We start from the raw sequence: 19,293 nt of genomic DNA on the forward strand, positions 1-19,293 counted from the left end.
TTCAGGGTAGTTTGTAGATAGACTTCTCATAGATTTATTTCTGTGTCATGTTATATATAGATATATGCATATATACCTTTTTTTTTTTTTAATACAATCTATATACCCTTCCCTTTCCCACCAAACTCACAAAAGGAGATTAAACCCTTCCAGGATTGCCATCAAGCTTCCCGAGATGGCCAGGGCCAAGAAAGAACCATGTCTCCACATGTTAAGAAACGGCTGCCATTCTTAGGCTCTGGGGTTGAAGCAGCAGCATTCCCAGGACCCAAGGGCCAGAGAGAGGAAAAGAAATGACTGTAGTGTGACAGGATTCTAGGATGAACATGTCCAGTGACTCCTGGAATGGCAGACTGGCTCCCAGAATTCTCAGGGTATGAGTAAAGGTGGGGGCCCTATGGCTCTTCGGAGGCTGCTCAATAGGTCAGGGGTAGGGTATAGGAATTGGGGATCAGGCATGCAGGGATAGGGTGGTAGAAAAAACGCCTGTGGGTTATGCTCGAGACAGAGCAACCCCCATCAGGGCTACCCACCTACTCAATGACATGTAATGAACAGGGACAGATGCTGAGCTCTTAAGGAAACGAGGGAGAGAGCATGGCAATGGGGAGCAATGGAACACGTGAAGTCACGAAAAACAAGAAGTACCAATAAAAACATGACCTACATTTGCCTTCTCCCTAGAGAAGGTGTGATCTATGTTTGGGGTTAGGGGAGGTGAAGGGTCATGAACCTAGGATTATCAGCTGGCCAGGGGCACAGGAAGGCTCTCTGAGGACTCCTAAGAGGCAGGCAGGCAGCTGGGACCCCACATCCCCAGGGAGGAAACGACAGTCCTTTCAATTCGACTTGGACCAAATCTTGGCGCTCCCTCGGAGCCTGGCAAGGAGAAGAGAGAGAAAGAGAGAGAGAGAGAGAATGCAGGGGATCTCCTGACCCCTGGAGGCTCCCCCCACTCCCTACTCCCATGCAAATCACTGAAGGAAATGAGGACAGTGAGGTCCCTGGGGTAAAAGCAGGGCACCCTGGAAGTGAGCAGTTCCTGCTACCCTGGCTCACCCCTTGCCCTTTGAGGCTTTCTTGCTGGGCTGGCGCTGGTTGGTGCCAGGAGCTGGTTCCCTCAGCTCAGTCAGGTGTTGCTCAGGGTCCTGAGATGTGGCTGCGGCTGCTGCTGCCGTCGTAACTTTAATGGTTTTTTTAAGGTTGGCAACCTACCAGGATGAAAGGAATGGGGATAGCAAGGAAGGTTCCAGAACCTTCCAGCCCCTGCTCATCTGGTTGTCTGCTACAGCCACTGTCCAAATCCTCTCTGCAAAGGACAAGTGGCCCAGGCTGGAAGAGTTTGGGTTTGCCTGCTCCCCTGACTGCTCACCTCACTCTCAATCTGCTGCTTCAGGCCCAGCTGCTGCTCCTTGTGTTGGTTGGCACGGCTCACCTGCTCCTCAATGCCCGACAGCACAACCTCACAGCCCACGCACCTGCGGGAGTCAGGGGAGAGAAGTGTCAGCAGACAAGGGCTGAGATCACAGACTCACAGAAAACTGACTCAAAAAGAACCCTACAGGCAAGTCGCAGTAGCTCATCCCCGTAATCCCAGCATTTTGGGAGGCCAAGATGGGCGAATTGCTTAAGCTCAGGAGTTCAAGACCAGCCTGAGCGACATGGCAAAAACCCGTCTCTACAAAAAATAGAAAAATTAACTGGATATGGTAGCACGAGCCTGTAGTCCCGTGCTACTCGACAGACTGAGGTGGAGGGTGGCTTGAGTCCCGGAGGTTGGAGGCTGCAGTGAGTCAAGATGGTGCCACTGCACTCCAACCTGAGCAACAAGAGCCACAACACAGCTTCTGGCATTTTGAGTCTGAGTTGGGAACCCTCACCAGGGCACCTAGAAACCACCTCTGATAACACTCCTAGCAGTGGGATGGACACTCGGTGTGGTCAGAGAGGGATAAGGAAGTGCCCGGAGTGATGTGCAAGATGGGAGTAGGAACTGAAAACAAAATAGGGTAGGAGATGCTAAAGAGAAAAAGAGGTGACTTAATGAATACAGAAATCCTGAAGTTAGATGGCGACACAAAGACAATAAAAAAGAGGAAAAGGTCCATGGCCTGTGGATAGTGGTAGTTACAGATCAATCGACGGAGTCTAGCCTAAGACAGGCGACCAACCTTACTGGTTAGGATCCCCTCAAGTGTACAACTCCCTTTTCCTCCCCCAATTACTATAACAAGGACACTGACTTCTGCCGCCTCCCAGGGCCTCCCCCACTCCTGCATTCCCCAGAAGCCTTTGGAGGGATGAACTCATTTCCCTTCATCCTCTTGGGTTCCACCTCTGCGGACCAGCCCAGCTCCTGCCCTCTCTCACCCTGAAGCGCCTTTCTCTTTCTCAGGGTGAGAAGGAAGGGGACAGTGCCAGGATACGGTTCTCACCATTCCTGCAGGGTTCGGGCGATGGCACTGAGGTCCTGGCGCTGGATGTCCCGCCCGATGCTGTAGTCAACCTCGAGCCGCTGGTTGCGCTGGTCCAGGGAGCCACGAAGCACGTCAGCATACACAGCCTCAATCACAAGGTCTTCTAGCTGCCGCACATTACGCAGGGCAAGAGCCTCCAGCAGCACTGCATATGGGATACACTGGGGCCACGGAGATCAGGCCAGGATTTGTGAGAGAAGGGCTTCCAAAAATCTTCCCTCCTTTTCCCCTGCCCCAGCCCACCTGCCCTCCACTCCCATTCCTAAATCACTTCCTCTAAGAGGCTGGTTCTAAAGCAAAATAAATAAAAGTATTCCCACTTCAAAAACAGCATCATTAGAAGGACAATCTTAAATAAAATACAAAATGGTCCCCTAACACCCTCACCCCTGACACACCACAGAGGGAGAAAATGACATCTGCCTGGGTGTCACTCCTTTAGCCACAGCTCAGGGTATCACCCAGTCCTTAATCAAGATCAGCTTGATATAGGGGAGTAAGTGGAAGTGGGAGAGGTGTGGAGTTACTGTTTATCATTTACACTCTGCCTACTTGCAACAGGCATTCCTTTGGAGGTCTCTCTCAGTAGAGAGCCTGGTTTAAATTAAATCCCGAGGACAACTGAGAATCAAGTAACTATTGAGAGGCTGCAGGCTGGGGAGGCTGGGGAGGTGGGTGTTGATATTAGATATTAGACAAAAAACAGCCTAACAGGAATACAGAGATACTTCTGGGATATATCGTTTTTATCCTAACAAAGAGAAGCCTAGCACTTCATCAGGAGAGAGCCCGGTTTCCAGCAGTGGGGAAGAAGGTATTGTTGAACGACACCTGAACAACATCCTAGTTGCTATTTTGACCAAAAACACAAAAGATGTTTATTTAGAACTTAAGTTGATTAAAAAATAAAAACAACACAGAAAACTAAGAATACTATCAGCCTAAACAGTTGCTAATGGAGTTTATATACAGACCTTGGAGAAGGAGAGGGCAGGAAGCAGCCACGGTCTAGACAAGGGCTGTCCTAGTGTGGACTCCCAAGGACATACAAAAGGATGCTCTAGATCGTAGGACTGGGGGACTGCCACTCACCTTTACTTTAGCAGCCAGGGTGACAACTGAGAGGTGTCGAAGCTTATTCTTCTGAGCCTCTGTTAGTGGAGGAAGATTCCGGGCTTCAGCTAGGGAAAAACGACAAAGTGTAAGGAATCCTGATTTCAGTTTTCTGGGAAGCCCTAGCCTCCTTCCCTCCCCTCCCACTTTCTTTTCTTTTTTTTTTTTTTTTTTGAGACAGAGTCTCGCTCTGTCACCCAGGCTGGAGTGCAGTGGCGCGATCTCGGCTCACTGCAAGCTCCGCCTCCCGGGTTCACGCCATGCTCCTGCCTCAGCCTCTCCGAGTAGCTGGGACTACAGGCGCCCGCCACCACGCCCGGCTAATTTTTTGTATTTTTAGTAGAGACGGGGTTTCACCGTGTTAGCCAGGATGGTCTCGATCTCCTGACCTCATGATCCGCCCGCCTCGGCCTCCCAAAGTGCTGGGATTACAAGCGTGAGCCACCGCGCCCGGCCTCCCCTCCCACTTTCAATGCCAATTTAGGTCTTGACCCTGACCCTATGCACCCAGGGATCTAAGTGGGATATCCCAGGAATTTCTTCTGAGTCCCTCCAGAAATTGCCCTTCTCCCATCTCCATTACTCCAAAGCTCCAACCCCTCTGGTTACCTAAGTAGTCAGCGTATGTCCCATAAGCAAACACTGTGAGCAGCCGGAAGGTGGAGGCAAAGTCACTCTCAGCCAGCTGCGAGAATGAGGAAAAAGGACGTGACGGGAAGTCTTCCCTCTCCACCCTCCCAGCCTTACCGTTTGGAACTCCACTTTTTGGCCCCATCTTTCCCGGCCAATGTTAACTCTCCTGGCTCACCAAAAGGAGTTCTCTGCCTCTCTGATCACTCTTCCCACAGGAAGGGCTCATTTCCACCTTCGGGCCTTTGTTTACACTATTCTCCCAAACCACAATGCCCTCTTGCTCCATACGCCATCCAATTCCTACCCTAAATTCAGAGTTGAAGCTATTCAGTTTTCAGAGTCAAACAGACAGACACACCAGACTGCAAATTGTGTTGCCTGGCCCTCAGTGTTTGATGTTTCTAAACTGGAATATGTCTAGGCAGTCTCCAGTACTCCCCAATTTATCAGACTCCTGCCTCAGCCTCACTCATCTCTGACCACTGCACAGCCTAGAAAGACATCTAAATTTATGGTCTCTGCTTCAGACACACCTGACCAGGACACTGTCTTGCATCACCCAGCTCAATCCACCCAGATTTCCTCTCCTCCTATCACGGATCACTCATTCTGGCAACTTTTTTTTTTTTTTTTTGAGACGGAGTCTCCCTCTGTCACCCAGGCTGGAGTGCAGTGGCGCGATCTTGGCTCACTGCAACCTCCGCCTCCCAGGTTCAAGCGATTCTTCTGCCTCAGCCTCCCAAGCAGGTGGGATTACAGGCATGCGCCACCACGCCAGGCTAATTTTTGTATTTTTACTAGAGACAGGGTTTCGCCACGTTGGCCAGGCTGGTTTCCAACTCCTGACCTCAGGTAATCCACCTGCCTTGGCCTCCCAAAGTGCTGGGATTACAGGTGTGAACCACTGTGCTCAGCTTCATTCTGGCACTTAATCAATCAATCCTTGCAGAAGGTTGCTACCCAAGAATATCTTTCAACAAGATTATAGACCCAGTCTCTGGTATCCCACAGAGGTATGCAGTAATTGCCTCGCAAGAAATACTTGCTAAATAAATAAATAATTCAGATTTATATCCATTCATCTTATCTCTTCAACTGGAATGCAAGCTTCAGAAGGGTAAGCGCCATGCCTGGTACTTTTCTTGTATTCCCAGACCATAAGCAGGGTAGTAAACAGCCACTTAATAAGTGCTTCTTTTTTCCTTTGAGACGGTGTCTCGCACTGTCACCCACGCTGGAGTGCAGTGGTGGGATCTCAGCTCACTGCAACCTCTACCTCCCTTTTTTTTTTTTTAATTATACTTTAAGTTCTGGGATACATGAGCTTTTGTTTGTTTTATTTATTTATTTTGAGACAGAGTCTCCCTCTGTTGCCCAGGCTGGAGTGCAGTGGTGCAATCTCGGCTCACTGCAACCTCCTGCTTCCCGGGTTCAAGCGATTCTCCTGCCTCAGCCTCCCAAGTAGCTGGGATTACAGGCACCTGCCACAGTGCCCAGCTAATTTTTGTATTTTTAGTAGAGACGGGTTTTGCCATCTTGGCCAGGCTGGTCTTGAACTCCTGACCTCATGATCCACCCACCTCGGCCTCCCAAAGTGCTGAGAACAGGCATGAGCCACCATGCCCGGCCCTGTTTGTATTTTTTTTTTTTTTTTTTTGAGATGGAGTCTCACTCTGTCGCCCAGACTGGAGTGCAGTGGTGTGAACTCAACTCACTGCAACCTCAGCCTCAGCCTTCCAAGCAGCTGGGACTACAGGCGCCCACCACCACACCCGGCTAATTTTTTGTATTTTTAGTAGAGACGGAGTTTCACCATGTTAGCCAGGATGGTCTCGATCTCCTGACCTCATGATCCGCCCGCCTTGGCCTCCCAAAGTGCTGAGATTACAGGCATGAGCCACCACGCCCTGCCCTGTTTGTATTTTTAATAGAGATAGGATTCTGCCATATTGGTTTCACCTCCTGACCTCAGGTGATCCACCTGCCTTGGCCTTCCAAAGTGCTGGGATTACAGGCGTGAGCCACCGCACCCGGCCAAGTGCTTCCTTTTCATCACTTTGATTGATACTCTTTAGTTCCACTGCAGATGAAAGCAGGGAAAAGTCAACCAGTTTTCTCTATATCACAGAGTGATCCAAAAGGTTAAACCACAGACCCCAAATAACTTAGCTCAGTTTACCCACATACCACTGTCAGCATGTCAGGACTCAGGTTGCCTCCTCTGACTGTAAATTAACTCTGCCACTTTTGTGTGAACGGTTCTCTCTGCTGTGTTCCTAGCAGTTTGCCATGTGTCTTTGGGAAAAAGACACATTCTCCCTTAGCTACCTTGAATAGATTAGCATATGCTGCACATAGGGAAGAATAGGGCATGCTAATTTAACATGTTCACTCTCCACTTGTACCAGACTTCACACTTTCCCATAATCTCAGTTTATTCCCACAACACAGAGGGGCATTATTGTCTCCATTTTTAAAAGAGAAAGTTGGCCGGGCGCGGTGGCTCAAGCCTGTAATCCCAGCACCTTGGGAGGCCAAGGCGGGCGGATCACGATGTCAGGAGATCGAGATCATCCTGGCTAACACAGTGAAACCCCGTCTCTACTAAAAATACAAAAAAGTTAGCCGGGCATGGTGGCGGGCGCCTGTAGTCCCAGCTACTGAGGAGGCTGAGGCAGGAGAATGGCGTGAACCCGGGAGGCAGAGCTTGCAGTGAGCCGAGATGATGCCACTGCACTCCAGCCTGGGTGACAGAGCAAGAGTCCGTTTCAAAAAAAAAAAAAAAGAGAAAGCTGAAGCCCTAAAACAAAAGTGACCTGATCAAGGTGACATGAGAATTAACAGCTACTATGCTGGTGGAGACCGGCTGGAAATCAGGTTTCTTATTCTGAATAACATGCTCTTTTGCTTAAAATGAAAAATAGTGGGCTTTACAGATCCCTTATCTCCAAAGGAAAGCTGGTTTGCTTGTTTACTGGTTACTTCTGCAAGTTGGCATTTAATCATCACTGTTTCCTTGTTCAACTGAATGGTTATGGGATCACAAAATGAGCCCTGCCCACCCATTCTCAAATTCAAACCTTTGCCCACGCTTCTCTGAGGGCTATTCAAGCCAGCAACCCACCTCTCTAACATTGGGCATGTCCAGCAGTTCTCCAAACACGTAGACGCCAGGGGCCTCCAGCACCTGATGGATGAGTGTGGCCAGCGCTGCCCCCTTGGCCGACTTGGCCAGGAGCAGAAATTGCTCCTGGTTCTGCCCTGTCACCTTCACTTCCGCACTCATGACTGCACTGAGCTGGGGGACTTGGGCTCAGGATGTCCAGAGCTGCAAGGAAAGAGGATGTGAAGCTAGAGGTCGCCCATGGCTGGTCGGATGGGAAGCACAAGGCTGAGGGACTGGATTGTAAAGGCACTAAGTCGGTTCCGCGGTGAGGAATGAGACATGGAGCGGTCTAGAATTCTATCTAGGAATCCTAAAGTCAGCCACTTCACAAGGCTGCCACACCCACCCCCTCCCGTGGGCCTAACCCCAAGCCCCATCACGTGCACCCCTTGAGCCCCAAGACACAGGATGCAAAGGAAAAATGGGTGTCGCATGGTGTCCACCCTAACGACGACGCTCCTTCAGCTCTCCATTGCTGCCCCGCACGCGCCCACAACCACGTGACCTCACCCCCAATGAAGCTTACACGTGGCTCCGCCCCCTCCCTTAAAGACACCGCCCAGCGACCGTGGGCTCCCGCCGACTGCTTCGTCGTACCCTGGGTCAGGCTCTGCGGGCCGCTACCTGGAAGCTTCGACCTCCAGAGCACCGGGCGGGGCCGCCGCTCCGTCACCTCCGGCAGCTGTTCCAAGCCTTTCCTGCCACCTCCCCGAAGAGTCGCTCTGGCCACTAAACTCTATGGTGGGCTTCCGGCCGTACTTCCGCTCTAAGGTCGCAAATTTCGGCAGGACGTGCTCCGCCCCCGCGTTCCGACCGCTGAAGTTCCAGTGAGGGACGCAGGCATTGTACTCTCCAATTGGTCGCTGGCGGTAGAATGACGGGCGCCTTTTTAAATACTTTATTTCAATAAAACTTTATTAGTGGAAGAGCCTGGGCGACAGCTCAGGGATTGTAAATACACCAATCAGCACCCTGTGTCTAGCTCGGGGTCTGTGAATGCAGTTCCATCTGCTTGTTTTCTTTGGTGTAGTTTCTGTTAGCATTGGTTAGGCACGGAGTCTCGCTCCATCGCCCAGGCTGGAGTGCAGTGGCGCAATCTCGGCTCACTGCAAGCTCCGCCTCCCGGGTTCACGCCATTCTCCTGCCTCTGCCTCCCAAGTAGCTGGGACTATAGGTGCCCGCCACCACGCCTGGCTAATTTTTTTTTTTGTATTTTTGTATTTTTAGTATAGACGGGGTTTCACCATATTGGCCAGGCTGGTCTCGAACTCCTGACCCTGTGATCCGCCCACCTCGGCCTCCCAAAGTGCTGGGATTACAGGCGTGCGCCACCAAGCCTGGCTGGAAATTTTGTTTTCTTTTTTTTTTCTTTTTTTTTTTTTTTTGAGATGGAGTCTCGCTCTGTTGCCCAGGCTGGAGTGCAGTGGCACGATCTCGGCTCACTGCAACCTCTGCCTCCCAGGTTGAAGCGATCCTCCTGCCTCAGCCCCCGAGTAGCTGGGATTACAGGCACCTACCACCACCCCCGGCTAATTTTTGTATTTTTAGTAGAGATGGGGTTTCGCTATGTTGGTCATGCTGGTTTCGAACTCCTCACCTCAGGTGATCCACCCACCTCGGCCTCCCAAAGTGCTAGGATTATAGGTGTGAGCCACCGTGCCTGGCCAGAATTTTTTTTTTTTTTTTTTGAGATGGAGTTTCACTCTTATTGGCCAGGCTGGAGTAAAATGGCACAATCTCCGCTCCCTGCAGCCTCCACCTCCCAGGTTCAAGCGGGTCTCCTGCCTCAGCCTCCCTAGCTGGGATTACAGGCATGTCCGCCTGGCTAATTTTGTATTTTTAGTAGAGACAGGGTTTCAACATGTTGGTCAGGCTGGTCTGGAACTCCTGACAGGTGAGCCACCTGCTTCTGCCTTCCAAAGTGCTGGGATTAGACGCGTGAGCCACTGAGGCCCGCCAAAACATTTTCTATTTAAAAAAAATGACATCGTCAAGGCAAGTAGCACCAGACTTTCAAAGTGCAGATCATATTAATTTTATACAAACTATTCCAGAAAATAGGAAAAGAGAGCACTCCTCAACTTACTCTATGGGGCCAGAATTACTTTGATAACAAAATCAGAAAAGGGCAATAATATAAAGGGAAATTTTACTCCCATCTAATCAGGAGGCTGAGGTGGGAGGATCACTCAAGTGTAGTAATTCAAGTTCAGCCTGGGCAACACAGCAAGACCCTGTCTCAAAAAAAAAAAAAAAGGAAAGAAAAAGAAAGAATGAAAGGAAAATTGCCGGGCACAGTGGCTCATGCTTGTAATCCCAGCACTTTGGGAGGCTGAGGCAGGTGGATCACCCATCAGGAGTTTGAGACCAGCCTGACCAGCATGTTGAAACTCCATCTCTACTAAAAATATAAAATTAGCCAGGCATGGTGGTGCATGGTCACTCCTGATCACGAGGTCAGGAGTTCGAGACCAGCCTAGCCAATAAGATGAACCCCCCCCCTCCACCATCTCTACTAAAAATGTAAAAATGGCTGGGCGCGGTACATCATGCCTGTAATCCCAACACTTTAGGAGGCCAAGACGGGCTGATCACCTGAGGTCAGGAGTTCAAGACCAGCCTGGCCAACATGGCAAAACCCTGTCTCTACTAAAAATACAAAAACTTAGCCTGGCATGGTGGCATGCACCTGTAATCCAGCTACTTGGGAGGCTGAGGAAGGAGAATCCCTTGAACCCAGGAGGAGGAGGCTGCAGTGAGCTGAGATCACGCCATTGCAATCCAGCCTAGACAACAAGAGCAAAACTCTGGCTCAAAAAAAAAAAAAAAAAAAAGAAGAAAAAAATTAGCCGGGTGTGGTGGCGGGTGCCTGTAATACTAGCTACTCGAGAGGCTGAGGCAAGAGAATCACTTGAACCTGGGAGGCCAAGGTTGCAGTAAGCCGAGATCGCACCACTGCACTCCAGCTTAGGCAAAAAGAGTGAGACTCCATCTCAAAAAACAAACAAACGGCCAGGAGTGGTGGCTCACACCTGTAATCCCAGCACTTTGGGAGGCCAAGGCGGGTAGATCACAAGGTCAGGAGATCGAGACCACTCTGGCTAACACAGTGAAACCTCGTCTCTACTAAAAATACAAAAAAATTAGCCTGTAGTCCCAGCTACTTGGGAGGCTGTGGCAGGAGAATGGCGTGAACCCGGGAGGCGGAGGTTGCAGTGAGCCGAGATCATGCCACTGCACTCCAGCCTGGGCGTGAGACTCTGTCTCAAGAAAAAAAAAAAAAACAGGAACAGGTGGGGTGCTGTGGCTCACGCCTGTAATCCCAGTACTGGGAGACTGGGAGGACGAGGTGGGCGGATCACTTGAGGTCAGGGATTCAAGACCAGCCTGGCCAACAGCGAAACCCTGTCTCTACTAAAAATACAAATAAATTAACTTGAACCTGGGAGGCGGAGATTGCGGTGAGCCAAGATGGCGCCACTGCACTCCAGCGTGGGCGACAGAGTGAGACCCTGTTTCAAACATAAACGAAAAAACGAACACAAAAATTTTCTGACTAGGAGGAGGATAGAGAGTGTTGTCGGTATTTTTGGTGTTGTTGTTTGTTTTTGTTTTTTGAGACAGGGTCTCACTCTGTCATCTAGGCTGAAGTGTGGAGGCACGATCTCCACTCACTGCAGCCTCAATCTGCCAGGCTCAGGTGATCCTCTCACCTCAGCCTCCCGAGTAGTTGGAACTACAGGTGTGTGCCACCACTTCCAGCTGTTTTTTGTATTTTTTGTAGAGTTGAAGTCTCCCAATTTTGCCTAGGCTGGTCTCAAACTCCTGACCTCATGCAATCCTCCTGCCTTTGTGGCTGACTGCCACAAATACTACTGGAGACCCTCATTACAACAGTTACTACTGTTACTACATGAGACCGTCATTACAAGACTGAATGAAGAGACGAAGGGACGAACATACAAATGAAAACTTAAGACAAAAGAAACTGTTTTAAAGGAAGGGTCCAGGGGAAGAAGAAGAGAGCTCCCTGCTTCTGTGAGCAAAGGCGGCCCCTCATTCTTTCGGCCTGTAACGTGCCTTGGCCTCCCAAAGTGCTGGGATTACAGGCGTGAGCCACTGCAACCAACCTGAGAATGATTTTTATTTTTTTTTATTTTTATTTTTTTGAGACGGAGTCTCACTCAGTCGCCCAGACTGGAGTGCAGTGGCACGATCGCGGCTCACTGCAAGCTCCGCCTCCCGGATTCACGCCATTCTCCTGTCTCAGCCTCCCAAGTAGCTGGGACTACAGGCTCCTGCTGAGAGGTGACAGCATGCCGGCAGTCCTCACAGCCCTCGCTTGCTCTTGGCACCTCCTCTGCCTGGGCTCCCACTTTGGTGGCACTTGAGGAGCCCTTCAGCCCACCGCTGCACTGTAGCAGCCCCTTTCTGGGCTGGCCAAGGCCGGAGCCCACTCCCTCAGCTTGCAGGGAGGTGTGGAGGGACAGGTGCAAGCGGGAACCAGAGCTGCGTGCGGCGCTTGCGGGCCAGCTGGAGTTCCGGGTGGGCCTGGGCTTGGCGGGACCCCCCCCCCCCACCCAGAGCAGCCGGCCGGCCCTGCCGGCCCCAGGCAATGAGGGACTTAGCACCCGGGCCAGCGGCTGCGGAGGGTGTACTGGATCCCCCAGCAGTGCCAGCCCACCGGCGCTGCGCTCGATTTCTCACCGGGCCTTAGCTGCCTTCCCGCGAGGCAGGGCTCAGGACCTGCAGCCCGCCATGCCTGAGCCTCCCACCCCTTCCATGGGCTCCTGTGCGGCCCGAGCCTCCGGGATGAGCGCCACCCCCTGCTCCACGGTGCCCAGTCCCATCGACCACCCAAGGGCTGAGGAGTGCGAGCACACGGCGCGGGACTGGCGGGCAGCTCCACCTGCAGCCCTGGTGCAGGATCCACTGGGTGAAGCCAGCTGGGCTCCTGAGTCTGGTGGAGATGTGGAGAACATTTATGTCTAGCTCAGGGATTGTAAATACACCAATCGGCACCCTGTGTCTAGCTCAGGGTCTGTGAATGCACCAATCAACACTCTGTATCTAGCTGCTCTGGTGGGGCCTTGGAGAACCTTTGTGTCGTGGAGAACTTTTATGTCTAGCTCAGGGATGGTAAACGCACCAATCAGCGCCCTGTCAGAACAGACCACTGGGCTCTACCAATCAGCAGGACGTGGGTGGGGCCAGATAAGAGAATAAAAGCAGGCTGGCTCAGCTGACAGTGGCAACTCGCTCGGGTTCCCTTCTGCGGTGTGGAAGCTTTGGTATATCGCTCTTTGAAATAAATCTTGCTACTGGTCTCTCTTTGGGTCCGTGCTGCTTTTATGAGCTGTAATACCCCCCGCAAAGGTCTGCAGCTTCACTCCTGAAGCCAGGGAGACCACAAGCCCACCGGGAGAAACGAACAACTCCAGACACGCTGCCTTAAGAGCTGTAACACTCACCGCGAGGGTCTGCAGCTTCACTCCTGAGCCAGCAAGACCACAAACCCACCAGAAGGAAGAAACTCCGAACACATCCGAACATCAGAAGGAATGAACGACTCCAGATGCACCACCTTAAGAGCTGCAACGCTCACCGTGAGGGTCCGCAGCTTCATTCTTGAAGCCAGTGAGACCAAGAACCCACCAATTCCAGACACACTGCCACCACACCCGGCTAATTTTTTGTGTGTTTAGTGGAGATGGGGTTTCACCGTGTTAGCCAGAATGGCCTTCATTTCCTGACCTCATGATCTGCCTTCCTCTGCCTCCCAACGTGCTGGGATTACAGAATGATTTTTAAATTCAAGATACAGGTCGGGTGCAGTGGCTCACGCCTGTATTCCTAGCACTCCCAAAGTGCTGAGGCAGCTGCATCACTTGAGGTCAGGCGTTCCAGACCAGCGTGGCCAACATGGCAAACTCTGTCTCTACTAAAAATGCAAAAAAGTTAGCTGGACGTGGTGGCATGCGACTGTAATCCCAGCTACTCGGGAGGCTGAGACAGGAGAATCGCTTGAACCCGGGAGGCAGAGGTTGCAGTGAGCTGAGACTGCACCACTGCACTCCAGCCTGAGCGACAGAAACGAGACTTCTTCTCAAAATAAAATAAATTCAACATACAAAAAGCATAACCACAAAATAAGTTGACAAATATACCCCTATGAAAATTAAGAACCTCTGATAATTAAAATATGTCAAGGAAAAAGTGAAAGGAGGATCACAAATACCTTAAAAAAGGGACAGATATTTGCAACATATATAACTGGCAAAAGATTAGTATCCAGGATATATAAAAAACTACAAATCTGGCTGGGCGCGGTGGCTCAACGCCTGTAATCCCAGCACTTTGGGAGGCCAAGGCAGGTGGATCACTTGATGTCAAGAGCTCGAGACCAGCCTGGCCAACGTGGCAAAACCTCGTCTCTACTGAAAATACAAAATTAGCCGGGCATGGTGGTGCATGCCTATAGTCCCAGCTACTCAGGAGGCTGAGCCAGGAGAATCACCTGAACCCAGGAGGTGGAGGTTGCAGTGAGCCGAGATCATGCCATTGCACTCTAGCCTGGGCGACAGAGCGAGACTCCATCCCCACCCCCCCCAAAAAAACAAACAAACTACAAATTGTCCAGGCATGGTGGTCCACGCCTATAATCCCAGCATTTTGGGAGGCTGAGGCAGGAGATCCCCTGAGGTCAGGAGTTCGAGACCAGCCTGGCCAACATGGTGAAAACCTGTCTCTACTAAAAACACAAAAATTAGCCAGGCATGGTGGTGGGCGCCTGTAATCCCAGCTACTCAGGAGGCTGAGGCAGGAGAATCGCTTGAACCCGGGAGATGGAGCTTGCAGTGAGCCGAGACTGTGCCACTGCACTCCAGCCTGGGCAACAGAGCAAGACTCTGTCTCAAAAAAACAAAACAAAAAAAAACACTACAAATCAATAAGAAAAACACAAGCAACTCAAATGATCAGGCATTTCCTAGAAGAGGAAATTAAAAAGGCTATTAAGCATATAAAAAGATGCTCAACTGCACTAGTAATTAGAGAAATGCCAAAAAAATCCACACGGAAATACTACTGTATACCCACTAGATTGGCAAAAATTAAGAAGTCTAGAAATACAAGTGTTGGAGAGAATGTAGATCAATCAGTATTCAAATATTGATGAAAACTGGCCAGGCACAGTGGCTCACGCTTGTAATCTGAATACTTTGGGAGGCCGAGGTGGGCAGATCACTTGAGCTCAGGAGTTTGAGACCAGCCTGGCCAACATGGGGAAACTCTGTCTCTACTAAAAATACACAAATTAGCCAGGCATGGTGGCGTGCGCCTGTAATCCCAGCTACTCAGGAGGCTGAGGCGGGAGAATCGCTTGAACCCAGGAGGCAGAGGTTTGGGTGAGCTAAGATCGTGCCACTGCACTCCAGCCTAGGTGACAGAGCAAGACTCCACCTCAAAAATAAATAAATAAATAAATAAAACTTTAAAAAGTTGGTGAAAATTGAAAACAATTTGGCATTCTTTCTCAAAGCTGATTTCTTTTTCTTTTTTTTTTTTTTTTAGATGGAGTCTTGCTGTGTCACCCAGGGTGGAGTGCAGTGTTGCAATCTCGGCTCACTGCAACCTCTGCCTCCAAGTTCAAGCAATTCTCCTGCCTTAGCCTCCTGAGTAGCTGGGATTACAGGCATGTGCCACCATGCCTGGCTAATTTTTTTGTATTTTTAGTAGAGATGGGGTTTCATCATGTTGGCCAGGCTAATCTCGAATTCCTGACTGCAAGTAATCCACCCACCTCAGCCTCCAAAGTGCTGGGATTAGGGGCGTGAGCCACCGCGCCCAGCCAAAGCTGATTTTTCTTTCTTTCTTTTTTTTTTTTTTTTTTTTGAGACAGAGTCTCGCTCTATTGCCCAGGCTGGAGTGCAGTGGCGTGATCTTGGCTCACTGCAAACTCCGCGTCCCAGGTTCACGCCATTCTTCTGCCTCAGCCTCCCGAGTAGCTAGGAGTACAGGCACCCCCTACTGCGCCCTGCTACTTTTTTGTATTTTTAGTAGAGACGGGGTTTCACCATGTTAGCCAGGCTGGTCTCGATCTCCCAACCTCATGATCCACCCACCTCGGCCTCCCAAAGTGCTGGGATTACAGGCGTGAGCCACCGTGCCCAGACAGCAACAATGTTTATAATAGCAAAAAAAAAAAAATTCATAAATGCGTCAACAGGAGAATAGACAAAGTATGATATATTTGGTATATTCACTCAGTAGCACTTTACCTTCCAGTGAAAACATATGAACTGCAGCCACATGGAACAATATGGCTAAATCCTGGAAATGTAATAGTGAGTGAAAAAGCAAGTAAACAGTGCTAGAAAGCTACATATAATATCATTTTATTTATTTATTTATTGAGACAAGGTCTGGCTCTATGGCCCAGGCTGGAGTGCAGTGGTGCAATCTCAACTCACTGCAGCCTCAACCTTGCACGCTCAAGTGGTCCTCCCACCTCAGCCTCTAAGTAGCTAGGATTACAGGTGCGTGCCACCATGCCCGGCTAATTTTTGTATTTTTTGTAGAGACGGGGTTTTGCCACATTGCCCAAGCTGCTCTCCAACTCCTGGACTCAGGCAATCCACCCACCTCATCCTTCCAAAGGGCTGGGATTACAGGTATGAGGCACTGTGCCTGGTCATATTTATTTATGTTTTAAGGCAGTCTTGCTCTGTCACCCAGGTTGAAGAGCAATGGTGCAATCATAGCTCACTGCAGTCCCAACTTCTGGGGCTGAAGAGATCCTCTCATCTTAACCTCCCAAGCAGATGGGACCACAGGCATGTGCCACCACATGCGGCTATTTTTTTATTTTTTTTTTTCTGCAGAGACAGAGTCTCCCTATGTTGCCCAGGCTGGTCTTGAACTCCTGGGCTCAAATGATCCTTCTGCCTCAGCCTCTCAAAGTCCTGGGATTACAGGTATAAGCCGCCATGCCCAGACAGTTATTTTTTAGAGATAGAGTCTAGCTCTGTCGCCTATGCGGGAGTGCAGTGTTGAAATCATAGTTCACTGCTGCCTAGAACTCCCAGGCTCATGGGAATCCTCCTGCCTCAGCCTCCCGACCCGAGTAGCTGGGACTATGGGCGTGTGCTACCAGCCCAGCTAATTTTTGAAATTATTATTTTATAGAGGCTATGTTGCCTAGGCTAATCTTTTTTATATTATTTATTTATTTATTTATTTTCGAGATGGAGTCTTGCTCTGTCACCCAGGCTGGAGTGCAGTGGCGTGATCTTGGCTCACTGAAACCTCTGCCTCCCAGATTCAAACAATTCTCCTGCTTCAGCCTCCTGAGTAGCTGGGATTACAGGTGCCTGCCACCACCCTGGGATAATTTTTGTATTTTTAGTAGAGATGGGGTTTCACCACGTTGGGCAGGCTGGTCTAGAACTCCTGATCTTGTGATCCGCCTGCCTCGGCCTCCTAAAGTGCTGGGATTACAGGTGTGAGCCACCACACCCATCCATTTTTATTTTCTTTTATTTATTTTTTAATTTAATTTTTTTTTTTTTTGAGACAGAGTCTCGCTGTCACCCAGGCTGGAATGCGGTGGCACAATCTCGGCTCACTGCAAACTCTGCTTCCTGGGTTCAAGCGATTCTCCTGCCTAAGCCTCTCGAATAACTGGGATTGCAAGCACGTGCCACTACGCCCAGCTAATTTTTGTATTTTTAGTAGAGACGGGGTTTCACCATGTTGGCCAGGTTGGTTTCAAACTCCTGACCTCGTGATCCACCCACCTTGGCCTCCCTAAGTGTTGGGATTACCGGCGTGAGCCACCGTGCCCAGCCTAATTTTTATTTTTGGAGACAGTGTTTCACTCTGTCTCCCAGGCTGGAGGGCAGTGGTGCAATCATAGCTCATTGCAGCCACCTCAAACTCCTGAGCTCAAGCGATTCTCCCACCTCTGCCTCCTGAGTAGCTGGGACTACAAAAAAAAACCCAAACAAACAAAAACAAACAAACAAAAACAAACAAACAAACAAAAAAACAAACAAAAAACACCAGAGTTTCACTCTTGTCGCCCAGGCTGGAGCACAATGGCACAATCTCGGCTCACTGCAACCTCCACCTCCCGGATTCAAGCAATTCTCCTGCCTCAGCCTCCCAAGTAGCTAGAATTACAGGCACCCACCACCATACCTGGCTAATTTTTGTATTTTTAATAGAGACAGGTTTTCACCATATTGGCCAGGCTAAGTCTAGAACTTCTGACCTCAGGTGCTCTGCCCACCTTGGCCTCCCAAATTGTTGGGATTACAGGTGTGAGCCACCGTGCCTGGCCTAATTTTTTAAATTTTTCATAGAGATGACGTTTTGCTATGTTGCCCAGACTGGTCTCAAACTCCTGAGGTCAAGGGATCCTCCCACTTTGGCCTCCCAAAGTGCTGGGATTACAGGTGTGAGCCACTGTGCCTGCCCTATTTATTTTTTTGATTTACGAAAAAATGGAATGCTTCATGAATGTGTGTGTCATCCTTGTGGAGGGGCCTTGCTAATCTCTGTGTCCTTCCAATGTTAGTATATGTGTTGCCAAAGTAAGCAGTAGTAGTTTTTTGTTTTTGTTTTTTTGTTTTTTGGAGACGGAGTCTTGCTCTCGCCCAGTCTGGAGTGTAGTCTTGTGATCTCAGCTCACTGCAACCTCTACCTCTGTGGTTCAAGCGATTCTCCTGCCTCAGCCTCCCAAGTAGAGGGACTACAGGTGACCGCTACCATGCCCAGCTAATTTTTTTTTTTGCATTTGTAGTAGAGACGGGGTTTCCCCATGTTAGCTGGGCTGGTCTCGAACTCTTGACCTCAGGTGATTCACTCGCCTCAGCCTCCTAAAGTGCTGGACTTACAGGCTTGAGCCACCATGCCCGTCCATTTTTATTTTCTTTTATTTTTATTTATTTATTTGTTTATTTATTTATTTGTGTGTGTGTGTGTAACGGAGTCTTGCTCTGTCACCCAGGCTGGAGTGCAGTGGTGCAATCTCGGGTCACTGCAACCTCCGCCTCCCGGGTTCGATCAATTCTCCTGCCTCAACCTTCCAAGTAGCTGGGATTACAGGCGCCTGCCACCATGCCCGGCTAATTTTTTGTATTTTTAGTAGATACAAGGTTTCACCGTGTTAGCCAGGATGGTCTCGATCTCCTGACCTCGTGATCCACCCGCCTCGCTTTCCCAAAGTGCTGGGATTACAGGTGTGAGCCACCGGCTCCTGGTCTATTTTTATTTTTACAAATTTAAAAAAAATTTTTTTTTTTTTAGATGGAGTCCTGCTGTCACCCAGGCTGGAATGCAGTGGCACAATCTTGGCTCACTGCAACCTCTGCTTCCTGGTTCAAGCGATTCTCCTGCCGCAGCCTCCCAAATAGCTGGGATTACAAGCACTTGCCACTATGCCCAGCTAATTTTTGTATTTTTAGTAGACGGGGTTTCATCATACTGGCCAGGCTGGTCTCGAACTCCTGACCTCCTGATCTGCCCGCCTTGGCCTCCCAAAGTGCTGGGATTACAGGCGTGAGCCACTGTGCCCAGCTGAAAACTATATTTTAAAAACAGGGGGTGAGGCATGGTGGCTCATGCCTGTAATCCCAGCACTTTGGGAGGCCGAGGCGGGCGGATCACGAGGTCAGGAGATCGAGACCACCCTGGCTAACGTGGTGAAACCCCGTCTCTACTAAAAACACAAAAAATTAGCTGGGCACGGTGGCGGGTGTCTGTAGTCCCAGCTACTCAGGAGGCTGAGGCAGGAGAATGGTGTGAACCCAGGAGGCGGAGCTTGCAGTGAGCCGAGATAGCGCCACTGCACTCCAGCCTGGGCAAAAGAGTGAGACTCTGTCTCAACAAAAAAAAAAAAAA

At 50.0% G+C, this 19,293-nt stretch overlaps 1 protein-coding gene and 1 non-coding gene across 7 annotated transcripts in view; both read right to left on the minus strand.

The window, feature by feature from the left end:
• The window catches only part of COPS7A (COP9 signalosome subunit 7A), a 26,198-nt gene continuing 6,905 nt past the window's right edge, over positions 1 to 19,293 (minus strand). The window contains exons 2-9 of one of the 6 annotated variants that reach the window (XM_055280926.2): positions 7,987 to 8,252; positions 7,348 to 7,551; positions 4,200 to 4,275; positions 3,570 to 3,658; positions 2,436 to 2,638; positions 1,373 to 1,478; positions 1,060 to 1,211; positions 1 to 879 (exon numbers count right to left, since the gene is read on the minus strand). In XM_055280926.2, coding sequence (XP_055136901.1) covers positions 840 to 879; positions 1,060 to 1,211; positions 1,373 to 1,478; positions 2,436 to 2,638; positions 3,570 to 3,658; positions 4,200 to 4,275; positions 7,348 to 7,509 — 828 coding nt within the window. In that variant the 5' untranslated portion in view covers positions 7,510 to 7,551; positions 7,987 to 8,252 and the 3' untranslated portion in view covers positions 1 to 839. The other 5 variants (XM_055280928.2, XM_055280927.2, XM_055280930.2 and 2 more) reach the window with 5 other exon arrangements.
• Positions 17,889 to 17,990, minus strand: LOC129483620 (U6 spliceosomal RNA). The gene has a single exon (XR_008658137.2). It is a non-coding gene; the product is annotated as a U6 spliceosomal RNA (small nuclear RNA).

This window comes from Symphalangus syndactylus, chromosome 5, assembly GCF_028878055.3.
Source record: "Symphalangus syndactylus isolate Jambi chromosome 5, NHGRI_mSymSyn1-v2.1_pri, whole genome shotgun sequence".
Taxonomy (NCBI): domain Eukaryota; kingdom Metazoa; phylum Chordata; class Mammalia; order Primates; family Hylobatidae; genus Symphalangus; species Symphalangus syndactylus.